Source organism: Molothrus aeneus, chromosome 4 (genome assembly GCF_037042795.1).
Source record: "Molothrus aeneus isolate 106 chromosome 4, BPBGC_Maene_1.0, whole genome shotgun sequence".
NCBI classification, from domain to species: domain Eukaryota; kingdom Metazoa; phylum Chordata; class Aves; order Passeriformes; family Icteridae; genus Molothrus; species Molothrus aeneus.
This window is the reverse complement of record NC_089649.1, coordinates 58,354,555-58,375,113: the sequence shown is the minus strand read 5'-3', so window position 1 is coordinate 58,375,113 and position 20,559 is coordinate 58,354,555. Positions and strand designations below refer to the sequence as shown.

At 37.8% G+C, this 20,559-nt stretch overlaps 1 protein-coding gene across 2 annotated transcripts in view; it reads right to left on the bottom strand.

The window, feature by feature from the left end:
• TAPT1 (transmembrane anterior posterior transformation 1) overlaps nt 1-19,480 on the bottom strand; it is a 49,365-nt gene extending 29,885 nt beyond the window's left edge. The window contains exons 1-4 of one of the 2 annotated variants that reach the window (XM_066549184.1): nt 19,240-19,480; nt 14,578-14,708; nt 10,390-10,508; nt 5,294-5,317 (exon numbers count right to left, since the gene is read on the bottom strand). In XM_066549184.1, the coding sequence (XP_066405281.1) occupies nt 5,294-5,317; nt 10,390-10,508; nt 14,578-14,708; nt 19,240-19,456 (491 nt within the window). In that variant the 5' untranslated portion in view covers nt 19,457-19,480. The remainder of the gene's footprint in view (nt 1-5,293; nt 5,318-10,389; nt 10,509-14,577; nt 14,709-19,239) is intronic. The other variant, XM_066549185.1, reaches the window with a different exon arrangement.
• Between the last annotated feature and the right edge of the window lie 1,079 nt (nt 19,481-20,559).

The window sequence follows — 20,559 nt, the reverse complement described above, 5'->3', positions numbered from 1 at the left end:
ACTGGCTGGGTACCAGGCAGTGGCTGGTGGACAACTCTGTCACTTGTTTCTCTTAGAGTTCTGTTAGATTCTCTCCTTCTCCTTTTCATTACTATTATTATTGTCATATTTAGTATTATTATTAGCAGATTTTGTTTCAAATATTAAATTGTTTTTATCTCAACCCATGAGCTTTACCAAAACTTTCCAATTCCCTTCCCCATGGGTAGAAGATGGAAGGAGTGAGCGAGTGGCTGCATGGTACTTAGTTGCCAGCTGGGACTAAACCACAACATCTTAGTCACAAAAATATCCTCACAGTTTCAATTTCCTCAGTTTGATGACAGAAGAGCTGTCATCATCTAAACCCTCTACTACGTACAAGGGATTACTGCAAAGATTAACTACAGAAAACTGCTTTCTAGAAAGTAAGAAGAGTAAGAAGATCCTGGCATTTAAAATATATTCCAGTGCTCTTTCACTGTACACTAGAAAAGACCCTTTCATATTGACTAAACAAGTAATCTACAGTGTACCGCTAACATGTTTCCAATTGAGAGAGATTAATATGTCTCCTCCATAAATCCATAGAAGCATTTTTATTGTAGGAGAATCATCTTCCACTTTGGTTAATAACATTTAAAAAAGGATTTTGAGGTGTGGTTCTGCATATAATATAGAAAAGAGAAAATTATTTCCTACAAAGACAAGGAAATCAAGTAAATGGATTAAGTCTCATGATTTGTCACCTTTTGGTGGATACACAGAACTGATTGCAAAGCCTGCAGCAATGCAATGATGCAGTCAGTGTTCAGTGAGAGCTGACCACTGCAGTTTTAGTGCACAATCAGGCACACAGTTCAATCTGTATTTGTCACAAATCATTCCTATCCTCTGCATTAAGCTGTTTAATACACAGAAACACACACAGGTTGATGCGATTTCATGCCTGTCATAGCATCCCAGCATTCTGCATTCATTTTTCTCAATACGTGTTTTTACTTATTGTCTCCAGTAACTACTCACTGCCAACACTGAAAAGTACTTTCAGGACATCTTAAGCACTAATTAATCAGACCTCATGATTAGTATCACACACAAACTCATACTGCTGTAGTCATGCACATCATGAGTACCACAGAATCTCAAAGAAACAAAATTAAAAGCTCACATTGGCCAAGCTATGACAACTACAAAAAAGCCAAAAAACAAACAAGAAAAACACAGCATACTGCTGGTAATTTCAATACCTCACTTGAAAGTAGGGACCCAAGTTTTTAAGAATTAGACATTACTGAGCTGATGTGAAAACTCAGAGTGTGATATTGTACAACTTTAGAAACCATTAAATGGAGATATGAGAAGCTGAAACAGTTTAGCTCACTTCCAAACACTTCACATTTTTACAGCTGTGCGTGAAGTATGACAGAATACCAATACGAAAATTACACGTGGGTCTTATTTCTCATAAGTGACAAAATGAGAACAATAATTAAAGTGCACTACAATGATACAACTTCAATCATTCTGGCAGCAAGGTAACAAAGCAGTGGGCAGAAGAATTTTTCTGTAGAAAGCAGTTAGTCTTTTCCTTCAAAGCTATCCCAGGCATACAGTGATGCTGCACAAGTGAGTTAAATATTAACACTTGCCTGGCTTTAGTGAACTCTGCTCTTGAAAGACGGTATCATGAGAGCCTGTGTCCAAGATGTAGTTCCTCTAATGTCCTACCAGATTCCAGAAATAATATTACATGGTTTCAAAATTTAGCTGGATATAATTTACCTCACAATTTTCACACCTCAAACTAGTAAATAAAAGGATCCAGAGCATCTGGACTTTCCTTGATATACACCTTGTTACGATACATGATTTATATCTTTTCATATAATTATTTTCTGGATTATTTGAGCAACCTGGTTTAGTGGAAGGTGCCCCTGCCCATGGCAGGGGGGCTGGAACTGGTGATCTTTAAGGTCCCTTCCAACCCAAACCATTCAATGATTCTGTGATTATTCCATTACTACTTCAAATATTTTTTGCTTTGAGTCATGCTCTCTAAGATGCTCTTTACAGAATTTTACAAGTGGTTTCATTATGCTAAGTCCTAAGTTCCCACATTAGCTGTATAGCCTAGACTATCTAGGAATCAAATTTTAAAACTTCTTCAAACAGCCAAGTGTCTTAATACTGAAGAGTAAGACATATCCATTCTATTATCCACTATGTTAAATCTTATACTGCTTTACTATTACTATCACTGAATACACCAAAATGTTTAAACATGAGATGATCCTTCAACCTGCATGAATTCAGTAAAAATCCAAGCATTCCTTTACAGATAAACTCTCTTGGCACTGTAATTTAACCAGTAAATTATGACAATACAGAAAAAAATCACACAGAGACTTCACCATTCTACAGCATGTACTTAACAAGATGTTCAAACTCCTCAGCCTTTGGGTATATTTATCTTTACATCTACTAATTGACAGAAAATCTCCACTGAAACAAAGCCTTACTTCTCAGAACGCCATAAACAAAGAAATCCATACTTTAGGTGATATACAAACTTATTATTAATTTAACATTTAACAAAGTGATACTATGCAAGCCACACCACTATACCTCTCTATTCCACCTCAGCATGCTTCTGTTTCAGCCCAGTCAGTTGTTAGAAAAGCAGAACCATGCCACACTCAATGCTTACCCCACAGTATTTACAGCAGTTCAAAGTGAAACTATGGCAAAATTTCCACAATGCACTGATTGACATCAACCAGGAACTGAGCAAATCAGTGTTACAGAAAAAACCTACTTTTTACAAAAATCAAGGGTTAATACTCATGCTTCAAACTTTCCAATTTATGGTTTGTGAACCATGAGACAAATTTAGAAAGTGTAAATCCAAGTCTTTCCTCTGTTTAGAAAACCATTGGATCCGTGTATGTCCCCTCCCTTCAGAAGGCTAAAAGCAAGCAAACTGCCTCACAAATATGCAAAATAATTACTTCTAGAATACTGGTATATTCTATAAAATTAAATTAAAATACTATCAAATTAGAATGTTACCAAATATACTGGCTACCCACAAACTTAGATAAGTTTTAGGAAAAACAACAATTTTTTTTTCCAAGATGACTTGTGACACTTGTAAAAAATCCCCTCTGTTACAAAATCAAGTCAAACTTATATCACAATCCACATAAAACACCTATCCAATGAAGAAAATTCTAGCGTGAAAACCAGTGCTCATCATAAGCAAACCCAATTCAAAGTTTAAGGAACTAGTTGAACTAGTTATCTGTCTGTAATTTTCAAGGTATTTCTATTTAACATCATACTCAAAATGCCATGATCCACATTTTATACAGCATTAAGGCTTCTGTCTCCATCTACTGGCTGAAAAGCTTTAGGTTCCATCATCCATAGGGGCTATGACTACACAGATGGTCACACTACTGAACCTTAATGTTTGCTACTGAACAGCGTGATGGATTTCACAGTAATTTCTCTTTAATAAATTAAAGAAGCAAAGCAGCTCATGGTTTTCAAAGCATTGGTATCTACCCCTCCAAACTTGTTTTTGTTCCAAAAGCTGTATGACTGAATTTACTCAGCATCAAGCAGAGTGTTATTAAAAATAAATCACAGTTTACTAATATTTGTCTTTAATATGTTCAAAATCACAAGTAGCTAATGAACAAGATTGCTTAAGCAAGTGATTTCCAAGAAAACCAAGATTGTGTGTCGGGCATTTTAATAAGATTTGCTTATTGAATTTAAAGTAGTTAAACCATTTGGAACATGAAATGCAACCTGGACAAAAAGAAATTTGTTCTTGCTGTATAAAAAAGCTTAAAAGAAGTCTCACTACGGTTGCTTCTGGTATGCTTTTCAGCAACTGAAACAACAAAATGAACAATGTTTTCACTACATTGTGTAATCTGCAGACAAGTACACTTGTCTGTGAATTTAGTTACTTTGGCATCAAACCCTGATGCACTCTGAATATATTATTTTAAACTTAACTGCACAGACTGTCACATGATGTCATATGATACCTTTATTTTTATCTTACAGGCCTCCTGGTGCTCCTCAATTCTTCACTAGTCTGATTACATATGGTTTTCCAATCATCTTTTAGAGTCATTTGGGTTTTGATTGTTTTGGTTTTTTTAAATCCACAGGCATTCAAGGTATTTTCTTGTTTATTGATACAATTCACTGCATTTTAATGGGTTCCTTTAGTTTAGACTATTTAGTCTCATCCAACTAATTCACATGAATAATTCTCACTCATAATAATTCATTATTCTAAACAATTACTCCTATGAAGTCAACACACAAAATTTCCAATACTGATGTCATATATACAGTAATTTAAAGATATGAATACACTGTCACTGCAAAAATGTTTTAGATGGATATTTTCATCTTAATAACATACACATATATATATTTTAAAGCTTTTGTAAAAATAATAATGCTATAAATGTTGACACTTATAAAGCCCTTTTTATTTGGGTTTATTGTTCTGCTAATAATGCACTGAAGATGTCTTTTATCATTTTACAAATTTAAGCATGTATTTTACAGCAAGCCTCTTCTACCTGTATTATTTATTCAATGCTAACATTTTCAAACAGGCAACCACTGAGGAGTGCAATAATGTATTTCAGTTATTGATATTGTGGTCTAGTTAAAGTTTTGCTCAGGTATCTTTTTTTCCTCCATTTTACATTGAAGATACTTGGACGGTTTTGTTTTGTGTGTAGTTTTTACCAAACTCTCTATTCTTCAATATACCCTTCATAAAAGAACGGTGGTGTCATGAATTTCTAATTTTACATGAAGCACTAACAAAAATTATTACATTAACACATAAGGGTATATTTTCCTGTTAGCATAATTAAAGATGTAAGGGAAAATAAAATCCAAGTGAGGTTGTCTGAAGAGTATACTTGCCCACATAAGTACACACTAAAAATTTTTTTAATGGACTATGTGATCTATTGAAATATTTTCCTACAATTATGCTCAAGTTTGGCTTCAGGAAAAGAAACTACTTTGAGCAAATCTAATTTCCAGCTTGGGATTTTAACAAGTGATACACCATACACTATACAGGACTTCACTGATGTACAGTTGTGATTCTACAGACTGATAAGAAAAATGTCCCAAATGTGGACTTCTAAGAAACTGAGAGCCGAGCTTGCCAAAATTAGGTGGCAATGCATTTCTCAAACAACAAAAAGCCTCTACATGCACACAATACAGCACGAGACCATGCTAAGAATGAAACAAAACCAACCTTGCTGTTAGGCCCCGATGAGAGCTGTCTCAAAAAAATAAAAAAAAAACGAGGTTTCAAAAGAGTGACAACTAGAATAAGCTTTCATTAGGCTTTTATTTTTTAAATAACAGAATCAAATATAACTGAAGATAGTTAACAAACATATGCTGAAGTGCTGTATTTTATTATACATAGAATTATCTATGAGTCTAATACTAAGACACCTGGCAATGAACTTTCTGAACTCCCTATGATTGAGGTTAAGCATTACAAAAAATACCTGCTTTAAGTACAAACAAAAATATAGCTATGAACCTGACTGAAGCAGTACTTAGAAGAAACCTCAAAAAGGCTAAGGCACTATAAACTGAAGTACAGCAGGGGCTATAGTTTTTCCAAGATATTCTTTTTTAAACTGGACCAAATTGGTCCATAGGTACTCTATGTGAAAAATGCTTTAAATCTAAGATAACTCATTTCCACAGTGATGTTAAGTTACACAAGAAAATACACCTACCACAAATTGCACTGAATCAATTTCATGTGTTTGTTATTAAAACTAAGTTTTGGTTTCTCCTTTGAGGTATGTTGGTTAATTTAGCTATACTACCCATTTGAAACCAGCCTTTTTACTGATTACCTGTAGATGTGTGAATTTGGCTGACAGCAAAGAAGGAAAAAGAAAATCAGGATTTACTCACCAAGGAGGAATCCCTGTGACACCACATTCCATCCTATAAAGGAAGTGAAAGTGCTCTTCCCTTCGGTCTGATTTACAAGAAAGAAAGAAAGAGAAGGTTGTAATGTTGCTACACTATGCACTGTTATGGAAAGGAGCAAGGAGTACTTGATCTGAGAGTATACTACAGAAAAAAAAATGAATGCATCTTCCTTTTTTGGTTGGTAGAAAGCTACACATTTTGGTGGGCAGATGCACAACATCCTAAATGAACTTCAGGTGACAAAAGGAAGTTTATGGATTTCATAGCTAAATTCCTCAAAGAAAAAAAAAGGCTTGGGAGTAAGTGTATAACAGAGGTTCAAATTTTTTTAATAGCCTGATAACATGAACAAATAAATAATGTCCATAAGAAGAATGCCACTGTATTTGTTTGTTTTATTGTTCCAGATATGCTTTGTTTCTACAGCTTCTTTCTTGGAATAATGTTGTTCTATGTATTTCCTACCGAAAAACAGGAATCTGTAAACTCACAGGAGGCCAATGAGAATTTTAAGATGTACATACAGTATAGCTGAAGTTATTCATGTTATTGCTGACAGGACCTAAATTCACTTATTTCAGAGAGCAGAGTAAAAGAAAAATACAGGTATTTACAATCTATCTATATCTACTTCTACATGGAAGAATTCACAGAATATTCTGAGTTGGAAGGGAACCCACAAGGATCATTAAGTCCAACTCTTAAATAAATGGCCTGCACAGGGATTGAACTCACAACTGTGGTGTCATTAGCACCATGCTCCAGTTCCTGGTGGGATTCAGCTCTGGTGTGAGGCACTGGAGGTGCTGGGGCATGTGAGGGGTGGGTGGGTGCTGCTCACAAAAGCAGGATCTTGTTGGGCTTCCACTATCAAGGTGCTGCCCTCATCCCTGGACCCACTCCTGGCAGTGGGAACTCGGGAACCCCTGAAGATGAGGTGTGTGTGGGAGGTCTCTTGTAAAGGTTTTGTCAATCTATCTTTACATGTAAGAAAATACATAATCTTCTACTGTATTTTTTTGAGAAAACGATAATTTGGAGAAAAACCCCTCACTTTCCCTCCCAAATCCTTTCTTGCTTTGTGGAGATGATGGAAAATGCCTTCAAACATAATTAAATTGGGAGTCTTATCAGAGTTTCACTAACACGCAATTTTAGCTTTCATATCATGGCGCTTTACAAATAATACAGAAGAGCTTTTCCACATTCCCACATTGCCCTTTATTGGCATGCAACATATTTTCAAGAAAAATAATAAGTTAGCTCTATGAAAGAGCTTCAAAACAGGCAGTGATATTAATCTACCCAGAATCTCTGGGCCTGAGGTATTGATCAAAAAATTGTCTGAATTGTAAATGAATGTCTAAATTGTAAATGAAACTTTCAACCTTGGGCAGAGTCAGTTTTAGGAACTTGTCACCAAGGACTCTAATTCAAACAAAACTCCACCAGGTCCACTGCTCTGTCTACCTTGGCACATACTTTGCTGGAACAATGAATCTTTTATGCTGTCAAAGAATGTTTTAATAAAGTGAGAATAGTCTACAAGATTCAAAGAGAATAATTTAGGAAAGTTCTTTTTATTGTATCAAAAGAAAATATAGTAGAGCTGATTTTTTTTTTTTTTTGATTTCAGAAGATGTAATCTAATTTTGTGAAGTGCTTGTTAATTTTTTCTAAAAGCACCCTGCCACTTATAGAGCACAGACTAATGAAGTTGCACCTGCCAAAACTACCAAAACCATGTGATGATTCAGCCCTTGCCAGTTTGATCTCAGTAATTAAACAAAGCATTTAGTTCACTCAATGATAGTCTTGGATTCTTCTGACTAAAGTTCTCTAAGTTTTTTAAAAGATTGCTTTGTCAGCACCAATATAGTTCTGACAAAAACACAGAACTAAATTTGCTCAAAAGGAAAGATCAAGTGATGAGGAAGGATGACAGAAGTCAAACTGAAGTGCTTACACTGTCTAGGCAGAAAGAGTAAACTATTTTCTTTAAGATACATTACTCTTTCTTTCCTTTCAGAATTCCGTAAAATGAAATATTCCAACATGTGAAAGAGGCTATAAACCACTTCCCCTACATTTAAGCACTTTGCATAATATACCCTAGACAGGAATTAGCTCATTTATATAGAATGTGGTTTTATTGTTAAAAAAAAAGGGTAATATAATCTTTCTCTACACTGAAAAGAGAAGATAGAATTATGAGGAAATAAATAAACTGAAGAGTAAACTGGAAGGGAAGCAGAACACTCACTGCTCAATTACTCCACTGAGATGTTGAGAGAAAAGTCAGGATGAAGGGAGGAGCACTTTTATTTACTACACAGAATGGAATATGATGTGGCAGGTTCAAGTAACAACTAGTCAACATTTATTTGATATTTGCAAGGAAGAACAAGCCAGAAGATAAACAGCCACCTGCTTTGTAAGTACCTTTTATAATTACAAATGTGCTTTACTTATTCAACTCTATTTTGTTACAAATACATAAAAATGTATTTCCTGAGCTGGAAGAAAATCACAAATATTTTTGCCATAACAAATTAAATCAGCATAACTACAAAAACCAAAAAAAAACCCCAAAAATTCAAAGTGCAGACTCTGAATACTTGGAAATAAGAATTATTACATCTGAAGAAGTTCCATTACATACTATGAGTCCTAAAACTTTCAGTAAAAAGCCACAAACTTTAGAACATGAATGAATTAAACCCTCTACTGAACAACTGGAGATTCTAGTGAACTAAATTCCAACACATTGGAAGAAATTGTGAAGGAATTGCTTCTGGAGTTGTTACAAAAACAAAGACTTCTTCACTCAAGATAAGTTTCACAGCGTCTTACTTGATAACCCTTTAACACAGGCAAGTTCAACAGATTAAACCACTTTTTACTGTCCCTGACACACAAAATACTGTCAAGCAAGCAGACTAAATATTAGCATTGCAGGTGCATGTATGCATATATACACATATCACACACATGAGTGCATATGGGGCTTCAAATGTCACTTTTGTCAGCATATTGAGCAACAACCTAAAACAGTAATTGGTCTTTGAAATCTTTAATTGTAATTTCAGAAGAGCAGAAAATTTCTTTGCCAAAAGCAAAGCTGAGTTTATAAACGAGGAAGAACATTTTTAAAACAGAAAAAAGTAAGATTCAAATGATACACTGAACTTCATTACATTTACCTGAATTTAGTAATAGCATCTATACAGATATCTACAAATAGGAACAGAATTTGCCTTGTCATCAGGCTAAAGCCAAACAACTGTCATTTCTACACAGCTAAGAAAACTCTCTTGACCTACTAAGTCTGAGGTTCAGTGCAAAATTAACAGCACAATAAAACATTAGAGACTGCCATCTAGTGCCTATGTTTAACATCACCAGATACAAACATCTCAGCTTTGGACTATATTTCACAATATTATTTTTTTGCAACTAACTAGCATTTGCTTGTAATCAGAACATACATTTCTAAACTATGCATCTAAAAGATCTTCACATATAAAAGACAATATTGATAATGCAAATACAAACAACATAATTTAAAAAAAATCAGTAACCATAAATCAACTTCATGTTTTGGAAAATTTAGAATAAAGATCCTGAAGTCTTTATTTATCAAGAAAAAAAAATTACATCAATACAAATGCTCCTTTTATTTCAGACTACACTTAAGGTTTACACAGCCAACTTTACCATGAAGTAGCAGGTTTTATGAAGGAGATTAATTCTATCCAATTTTTGATGCCTATACCAGAAAAGCTAAAAACTTTATGTATTAGCAACTTCTTAGTATTGATATGAACGAAAATCAAGGCATTAAGATCTAATATTTCTTAATATTCTGCTTGGTTTTTCTCTCCATGCTTCACTCCCTAGGATTCTTCAGAGGAAAGAAAAGAACACTTTTTATTCAGGGATCTTTTCAGCAAAGTTTTCCATGAAAATAAAGAAAGCTTTAACTGTTAAAAAATAAACAACTTCTGTTTTGATATCAAAGAGCCTATCAAAATACATGAGCCAAGTCTAAGGAATTTTAAAAAAATGTTCACATAGATGTTAGGTAAAAGAACAAAACTATAAGGTAAGGTTAGATCTCTCTCCTTTACTAACCTGAATATGCCTAAGTGGTGCTGTTATCAAACTGTTGTGTCTGAAGGAAGCAATGGTGACAGTTAGTGACTGCTGGTAAAGCTTAAAGGTCACACACACACACCTTTACTTTGGCTAGCTTACACTGAGACTTCTATTTTTCAGTGGAAGAAGTCATTAGTAGTTCAAACAGTACTGAAAGGCCATAAAATGAAGCATACACATAAATGGTGAAATATCATTGAAGGGTATCAACACCTTTCTCTTGAATCAACTTACCGTAAGCCATAGCAAGGCAAAGTGATGAACCGGAACATTGCCAGAAAAACTCTCAAAGGAAGCAGGGTGAACACATACAGAAAAGCATCCAGGCACAAAAAGATTCCAAAAAACATCAACTAAATTACAAAAATAAACAGAAGTATGTTAGTAGTTTATAAAATTCACAAAAAGTTTATAAAGAATTATGCTATGAAATATACATTTACATAAGACTAATTAACCAAATAAGCACAATATTCTCACTTGTTCAATCAGCTAAACCATAAAAAAAATTAACATGCTATGCATTTGAAGACTATTCAGCAATTCTGCACCACAAGGTCCAAGTAATGAAGGCTTTTGTAGAATTTCACAGCTCACTGCACTTAGTATTTATTTAATATATAAACAGCAGTTGAATATAGCTGCTACTCACTTTCCAATGGTAACTTTCCTGTAAGGTTAACAAAGTTCATGTTTTAACCTTAGGGGGAAAACCAACAGAGCTGGTGCGCAGCCGTTTTCTTCCTATCTCCTTTTTCAACATTATTTCCTCACCCCAAAAAGTTTTCTATTACCTTGTAAATTTTCTATTGCACAGCTAATTACAGCTGTGGTAGATCTCCTTCAAGGAATACAGAAATTCTTTTTCTTTTTCATACAAAGAATATAACATACAAAGTTTAAATGTCTTATCCTTAATTTACACAAACATTAAAGCCATTCATTGTGGCTACAAGCCAAGCAACTCTATGATAATTAAACTAGACATAAACTCCACAATTCCAACTCCCATATACCAGACTCTCCCCACATGGCATTCCTTCTTTATCTGCTCTTTAAATGATTCTGTGTTCTATCTAAATGAAGTCTAGAAATATGGTTTTATGCTTCTGTCAGACCATGAACTAGTAATTTTTCCTGCAAGGATAATCCTATACAAGCCAGTTTAACTGGCTGCACAATTAAGACTAGCAACATCTAAGCAGACCCACATATCCATGTCAGATATGCATTTACATGTGGAAGTTGTATGTACTGCTGATGGGAAAGGAAGATACTGGGATGAGGGTGTAAACCAAAGTACAAGTAAATTACTTTTAGCTCTCTCAGTCCCTCTGCCTTTCAGAGTACCTTCTTTGTTAGCTTGTGCAATGGCCACTCCCATGTCCAGGGAGCCCTCTTACACCTCATACATTCTAACTCCAAAAGCAATCCCACAGACTGCACCCCAGAAGAACTATCTACAAGCCACATAAGACAACTGACTTAGGCACAACTGTACTGCCATCATTCCTGAATTTTTATTTTCCTTTATAATATTATTTCAACCAATTCTACAGTGGTAGAATACCTCAATACCATCATGATGTTAAGGTCTCTTTCCTGATATTTACTCATTCATCTCAAGTACTATTTTCTAAAATATCATCATTTTTAGTTATTATTCAAAGTTATCAGGAGCAGTGGTTACATGAACTGTAGATAAATTTATGCACTGCCTTAATATGTCATTAAGCTATCTATGTATTTTAAAATAACTTTTAAACTAGGTATTGAATATTAAAGCAATGAAGATGACCAGAACTGAATACTTACTATTTTTAAACTCCTTAACCCCAACAAAACAGAAAGATAGCCAGTCATTTTGCTTGTGTTCTTTGAGGACATCCTTATAATCTCAAAAACAATGCTACTTTTTCTTTTAGATCTAGACAGATTTCTTCTCCCCAAGTGCAATGGCAGTTTTTCACGTTCTATAAACTTGCATTAAGATTTGCAATTATTGCTGAATGTCCTCATTTTCCCAATATTTTTACTACATGCACCCAATGAAATATAATCAGTGCTAAACCTTCTACTCCTTTCTGTAAACATTATTTTTGCTGCTCCATTAAGGAACTAACAGAAAAGCCTACAGAGCTTTTCCATCATCATAACTATAATTTAACACAGGAGCACAAAGTTGAACTTTGAGATCAACTGAAAACTGTTCCCTTAAGATGGCAGGAATAGACACTACCAGACCACCTTATTTAGTATAAGTAACCTACTAAATGAAAAGCTCCCACTGAAAAGACACAAAATGACTGAGGGGAAGTATCACTTACATGGTGAATTATCTAGCTTCTCTAAACAAAGAAAGGTACTCAGAACAACAACAAAAATACTACCTTTTGAACATTAAACTCCTGTCTAAAACTATGGATGTTAGATAAGTGCCTATTAAGTAATATCTCCTGAGAGTAGGCTTTGATAAATTTACTCCGATTTATTCTCACTCTTCCTGATTATAGTTTTCATTCTTATTCTGTAATTATAAGGTAGTAAACAAAACAAACCATCGAGAAAATTCTTCTCTTCCTTTACTAGTGCCTGACATGCTTTATTTCAAGCAAGTGGATTTTTGTATCACATTGGCAAGCAGTTTCTGCAACAGGTGATGATCTGTACACTATCTAGTTGATCTCTAGGTGCTCAATTTGATAAAGTTAGTATGTATACTAACATGGACTAAGCCAAGGAAAAGAACTAAAATATATTTCATAATCTCAGTGTAAAAAGATAACAATCATTTTCAAAATCTCTTTATTATTCAGTTTCATAATATTTCATATTCAAAGGACAGACTGAAGTTTGATTTACCATGCAAAACCCATCAGTTGCACCACTTACAGCATTAATCTTATTTGTAAAAAGACTGCTGGATATTACGTGTTCTAACACACCAAAAATTTTATTGAAAATCTATGGTTACAATCCTTCAGAATAATTTCTGTGCCTTGGAGACAGCATGTAATAATCTACATAATTAAAAATGGAGATGATGTAGAAATGCTGTGTCATTGAACTGAGTCTCTACCATAAGTATATGAAGTATGAATATTCTATCATAAACTGGAACGTGTAAATATGGAGGATGTGAAGACAGCATCCCTGGAGATGTTCAAAGCCTTCAATCCTGAACAACCTGTTGTAGGTTACACAGCTTTAGGCAAGGGCATGGACTACTCCATGGGTCCATCCCAATCTCATTTATTCCGTGATCTTCTGCAGTAACTGACTGGGAATTTAATTCGGTAAAGCCAGGCCTCATCACGGCTGAAGGATGAATTTAATGATACTGAAAGGGGAACATGAGCACACTACTGACCAAAGGAATCCTGCCCACCTTCCTCCCTCCTCCACTGCTCTTTCATCTTTAGTTATAAAGCTCCCCTTCTGTCCTTGTGTAGACTCTGGATTCTCAAGATTATTGGCTGAGCAAATCAGCTCACTATTCTAGCACAGAGCAAACAGAGCAAGGAAAGTATAACATTCACTGCCAAACTATGAGCGGATTTAACTCCTGGAATGGTCCAACAAGAACCACAGCTCATGCAAAACAGGCAGTATGCATAAAGCAGGAGACTGAAGTAGGAGAAGAGCAAAACAAACTTCTTCCTTCAGTTTAAATTAAAATGATTTAGCCCTATGTAACTTCATCCCTAGAGATTTTGGGAATTTTAGCAGTATTAATTTTAATGTTATCATTACACTGCAGCCTAGCCAAACCTTATTACCAATGGTGCCTTACTCATCAATCCTGAGCACACTGCTGCTGCTCCCAAATCAACATGGTTAAGCCAGAACAAAACCTTGGCTCACTGCAGGGCCAGAATAATATCTAAGCTGACATAAAGGAGGTGGCAAGAATCCCTCAGGAAGGGCTATAACACCGGGACAGAGAGGGGAGATGTGGCAAACAGTGGCAAGAAGCAAAATAAAAGACTACAAAAATTAAGTTAAAAACCTTAGAAAAACTCATCTGTCACCATATTTTTATAAGACTGAAACCTTCCCATTCTCAGAGAACTTTATACAGGAAAAAATATTTGAAAAAATGTTTTAAATGTAAAATTACATTTTGCTGTAAAAAGTTTTCTTTTGCTTGATTATTCCTTTAAGAATCAATGACATCTTTATATTTGAAATAATTTGTCATCATCTGAATTTGTTTGTCTCTACTAATGAATTGCCAGCAGCAACAAGAAAACAGGCAAAAAAACCTGAAACAAAAATGTTTAAGTTAGTTACATTGAAAAATAATCATTATAGAGGTTTACATTTTGTTTTTGTAGCAAAAGTGTTTTAAATAGTTCTTTAAATAATTTAATTCAACAGATTTCATCTCTAAATTGAATCAGAAGTCAAAGCATACTTCACCTTTTCCAGTTCTTTTGGTATCCGCATGCACGTGTACACTCTCTCTCGCCGCTCTGTGTATTTTGCCTCATTGTGCTCAAGGAAATAACCTCTTGTTAGCTCAGCACTGATGAACCTCAGCAAGGAAAGATCTATTCAGAAACACACATAGGCAGAAGTCACTTCAGGCATGACCTCCAGAGGGTGAGAAGCTGCTAACTTTTGTTACTTATTACTTGCTACATGTTTCATTTGCATAGCCTCTAACCCAGAAGGTTTTGCTGATGGTTAAGTAACTCTGCATGAAAGGAGTTTCAGGAGATGCAAGTCCAATGCTCTACAATTCATTTCCCTGCTGCCTCCCAACAAACAAGCTACTTTTCCCAGGCAATCAGATATCCACTTCGACAAAACATTACTCAAAGCAGCTACACAAAATGCAACATGCTGAGTGAATCTAATCCTTAATGTATTATCAGACCTCCTAAATTTACTAAACTCTATTTTTGACTTCTTAAAAGCTATTTTCTCACTTGTTTTTATTTTAAAGAATAAAACATTAGCAACTTGTTTTTTATTTTAAAGAATTGCTTTCCACAACAGCAAAACATGACAGACGTGTGATCCCAAGCAATTCAGTGCACAAATAGTACAAACACACTGAACCTTTGGGATCAGGTCTTTCACAGTCAAAAAGCCATCAAGCACGTACAGATCTCCTCTGCTTTAATGGCTGTAGGTAAATAACCTGAAGGCTGACTGGCCTGTGTTTAAGCAGCTCATATGGCTTCTAAAAAAGACTTTGCACAGAAGAGTCTTACAAAATTTATAACATATGAAATTATAATTATGAAATTCAGGCTGTCAGCACAAGAAGGTTGAACTTAAGTTTCAACACTCACAGACAAGGTCTGACATTATCACCTCCTTGTAACACTTCAGAAGTGACAGAACACTACAATGAAGTTCAACATCTCCGGTTATTGGCATTTAAAAACAGAAACTCTCAATGTTCACACAATACCCAGAAGATGAAAATCACTCATCTAGACAAACAGATGAAAAGCTAGAGACACTTACTATGATACAAGCACATGTTTACAAATGGTAAAGCTAGAAACACTATGATACAAGCACATGTTCACAAATGGTAAATTCAAATTTCAGCCAAAGTCTTAGGGACTAGAGGAGGGAGAAGTAATCTTGCATGGTAGAATGCTCTGCATTTTTCAGGGCAGGAAGAGGCTGTATATACATTCTTAGCAAAACAACTCAGGTTACAGCTGTTAAGAGCAGAATGCAAGTATTGACACTCTGCATGAAGAATTCACCCAAAACTGTCTGAGGCAATGCCTTCTCAATATTCATCACATTGAAGATGAAGACTTTCACAGTAGCCAGAAGTTTACAGAGTTTTAAAGCAAAGAAGGAATCAGCTCAAGCAGAAATATAAAAGAAGCAAAAGAGGGTGTGCTTACAGCATGCATTACCTTGGGTGGGAGGTGTGATTACAACCTGGGGGAAATTACAGGCACTTTGTAGTTTGTGGTGCTGCATTAATATTCTCCATATGTCTGGTATTGTGATTTATCATATTGCTGGTACTGACTGTAAAATTCACTAACTACCTGTTAATTATGTATTGTTAATAAATCATGATTTTCTTCAAACGATGAGAACTGACCCATTTTCCTGTGTATGAGCTTGTCACTGGAAAATGATTTTGGTGATCCACTTCTACTAAGTAGGCCAAAATCACTCAAAGCCTTAAAGGCATTTATTTTAAAACAAACAAAACAACATGTTGCTTAATGGGTAATAATAAACAAATATTTACGTATAAAGTTTCAAACAAAGTTCATTCTGTGAAATCACTGCTTAGACCTCTTGCAAACTTGTTTTCTGGAGTCTCCATTGGCAACACTATCACTTTTAACTTTTTTGCTTATTCCAATTCTTCAATGTTTAAAAACTGGAAAGTAAAAACAGGTATGTATAAGCACACCAAATAATTACTCTGTTAAATGCCCAGGTGTATTTTCTTCCACCTCAAATAACCAACCTTCTCTAACTTAAAGATACAGCCATCTCAAACAACTGAAGTTTCCTGCACAGTAAATATATGCATACGAGCAAGTACCATGGGGTAACTTATGAGTCCCTGCCAACTTCAGATATTTTAAGATTTTAGCTAATGGGTTATTTGTTCCCACCTCTTCTTACCTAACACAAATTATTTCAGAGGCCTATTGCTGAAAACTATTTTAATTATTTTAAGTAACTATTTAAATTATTTTAAGTTTCCAACACCTTAGACCTTCATGCCCTAGATATTGAGGGATAATCAATCCTCCTGACTGAGCTTGATCAACACACAAGCTCCAGAGTGTGGGTGCAAAATCCCCTTTCCAGTGACAGGGGATGCACTGGAGCACACAGCCACTGAGCCACCTCCCTTCTGAGCGCATACTGCCACCCAGCACCAGGCTCAGCTCTGGGCCAGCTGTGAAACAGATTAGCGGCTGACCCTGTGGGAAAAACACAGTAACCAAAAGAACAGCATGAGACACCACGGCAGAACAAAGTAATAAATCATTTGAAAAACAGCTTAATGCTGCTATCAAAGCATCAAGCAACATTTTCTTTTAAAAGTATACTCTACCTCCCACTTCAAATTCCTTCCCTACTTCAAATTCCCCTCTTTTGCAGTCAGAAAGTTTTAGACTGTGGTCCAAGTTTAATCTGTTCAGACAGATTCATACTCTTAATGCTTACAGTATGCTCATTTACCTCCACACCTCAGGACAGGAAAGCATAAGCATCTTCAAAAAACACAAAAGACACAAATTCCTTCAAGGTAAGAAGACAGTGATTTAGCTAAGTTAGACTTCAATGCATAGCTGCACAAAGGATAACCATTAACCAGAAAGGAGAGGAAAAGTTAAGGAAATGTGAAATGTACTGCACTTCACTAAGTTTCTATTCTATAATCATTAATTTAATCCTAAACACAGCAGTTCCAGGCACTCACTTCACTCCTGTCAATCCTAAATACACACTTCTTCCATAAGCACACCAATTAATCAAAAAAATATATATTTTAAAAAGTATTTGCTTCTCCACTAATCAACTTCTCTTTACAGTACTAGTTCCTGCTTCATCAAAGAAACCCCTACTTTATTAGTTAACATACTGCTTAGACAAGTTAGAATTTTTAGTTGCTCAATCAAGAAGCCCGTTCTTATGTTTTCTTGCCATGAAACATCAAAGAGCACTGAAGATTTTTAAGTATTTTAAAATTTCAAATAAATTGCATGAACATAGTTAAGTATTCTCCACCACCTCCAGTCACAATCCCCTTTTTATAAAGTTATTTGTTCAGTTGTTTTTCAGGCACATCGGTATGTATCTTGATCATTCTTTTTTTTCACCTAAAAGCAACTCATGCTACTACAATCAAGCAAATTCCTTTACACCTATGAAAATTACATCACCTTTACATTCTGTAGTGTTCACCAACACCACAGTACTGCAGCCAATGATACTGCATATCTGATGATATAATACATCAGAAACAGACATTGCACCCATCAAACTCGAAGGAAAGCATTCAATTATTGACATATTACTGAAGTTAAATCCTATTATTTTATTTTCTTTTTTTTTGATAAGACTGTGTTATCACATTCAAGCCAACACTGAGAAAGCCTTGAAAGTTTAACACTTCAACCACTTTCCAGATTTTCAGCAAGCCAATCATTTAAGAATACAGCAGCAATATAGCTATTTATAACCTTAAATTAATTTACAACATTAAATTAATCCTGACACGGTGACTGATAGGTTTTACAAAAACTGCAGGGGTATTTCAAAAAGTTACTTAGTAGATACCTGAAATAACCGGTTGAAGTCTGAATGTAAATATAGCTGCATACTGATAACAAAGGCCATGACATTTCCCCTTATTTTTCCTTATGAATCCCCAGCTGGCAAATTTAATTTACTTTAAATAACTTCTAATAATCTGCGTACTTCCAAGTTCTAATAGCATCGTCACTGCCAGCAGCAGAGGCAAAGACCACTGCAGTCGCAGCTGTAAGCGTGTAACAAGAGCTGGTAAGACGACCAAACACTTCTAGCACTTCAGCAAGAAACTCGAGCGAGCCCGCAGCCTCCCGGCCCGCGGGGCTCGGGGAGCGCTCCGAGCGACCCCTCTCGCTCCAGGCACCGCTGCACCGGGCAGGTACCGAGGCCGACAGCCGGAGTCCCACCTTCGGGCACAGCACCCCTCCAGGGACGGTGCCCGAGCTGCTCGCACCCCTCCCGAGCAGCAGCTGACAAAACTGCGTGACAGGGCACGGGGACCCGTCCGCCCGCGCTCCGCTCCCCAACACCCCGTACGGGGACCGGGGCACAGCCGGCCACGCGTACCCCGCCTCGCGGAGCGAACCCACGGGCAGGGCTGAGGGAGAGCTCCCCGCGGGCCGCCCGCCGCTCCCGGGGCCCGCCCGCTCCCGGCGCACTTTTCAAGTCGCTCGCCCAAGTTCGCACGGGCGAACCAAGAGCCGCCCGCCCTGGGCAACGCCGCTACGGCCACACCGGTACCCCCTGCGGGCCACCCTGTCCCGGGGCCCCCTCTGCCGCGAGGAGGAGCCCGCTGGCCCCGCCGCCGCCGCCGCTCACCCGAGAGGCTCCGCTTCTTCTTCCTGCCCCGGTCGCTCTCGTAGAAGCCTAACGTCTCCGTTCGCTGCTGCGGGGACGGCTGCCCCGGGCCGGCGGTGGGCGGCCGCGGCTCGCTGCTCCCCCAGAGAGTTTTCGGCTCTCCGCGGCCGCTGTCCTGCCGCCCTTCCCCGCCGCTGCCCGGCGCGGCGGCGGCGGCGGCGTCGGCAACGCCGGCCATGTTCGCCGCCCGCTGCGCGCCCGCCGCCCCCGCGCCGCGCGCCTGCCGGTGACTCATCACCGCGCGACAGCCGCGGGCCCGGCCGCGCGCCACTGCCCCGCACGCGGGGGGCGGAGAGGGGCGGGCCGGCGCGCCGCCATCTTGCCGCCGTTAACCCCTCAGGGAATGGGACCTGTCCCGGCGCCTCCCGCTGCCCCGCCCCGAGGCTCCCCCGGCTCTCAGGGTGCTGCAATGGAAGGCACCAGGTTTGCGTCGGGGGACGGACTCAGTGGGGTCTCCTCCGTTTTTCGCAAAAAGCATCACGCGTGTGATGGTCACGGTCTCACGGCCCCCTCCCCACGGGCCGTGGGACAGCAGCTCAAAGCGGTGGCTAACAAGGTGATTAAACCTTGAACCACGCAAATAAAGACCTTGTTCAAAAATGGAAAGCGAGTGGTGAATTATTAACTTAAAGCCAACAGGGCTTCGGTGAACTGCAGAGCACGAGTTGGCCTGGGCCGGGCGCCTGAGGTCACAGCCCGACGCTGCCCCGGCCGGCCCTGGCGGAGCCGCGGCTGCCGGGCCTGCCCTGTCCCGCCCGGCTCGCACGGAGCTCAGCGCGCCCCGCAGCGCTCGGAGAGCCCGCTAAGCTCAGCGAGCCCCACCAGCCCGAAAAAAGGGCCTGAAATCTCGTGGTTTGTAAAGTGCTGGAAATGCCGTTCGGTCCTGGCAGCGTGGTACTGGCGGTGATGAGGCTTGCTAGACACTATACTAATGAAAAATAATTGTTCCTGCCACAGACTGTTTGTAATTTACACACAAAGGTGAGTATGAGAAGCAGGTATCTCAAGGTAACAGTGAAGCACTTGTTTGCAAGGGAATTCACGTGGGCACGAGGACAAAATACCTGGCCTGAATTTCAAGTATGAGATCTCCTTCACATTCAGTTCTATTGTTCTTATCATGCATTCACAGGCCAAATTCAGTCAGCTTAATATTTAGCCACTCACCCTGGGAAAACAAAGAATGCTTTATTCTTTCTTTGGAAGGCCATAGTAGTCTTCATCTATAACTCTTAAGTTAATTGTACGGTTGTCTCAAAGAGCATTTTGGGCTTTGGATAG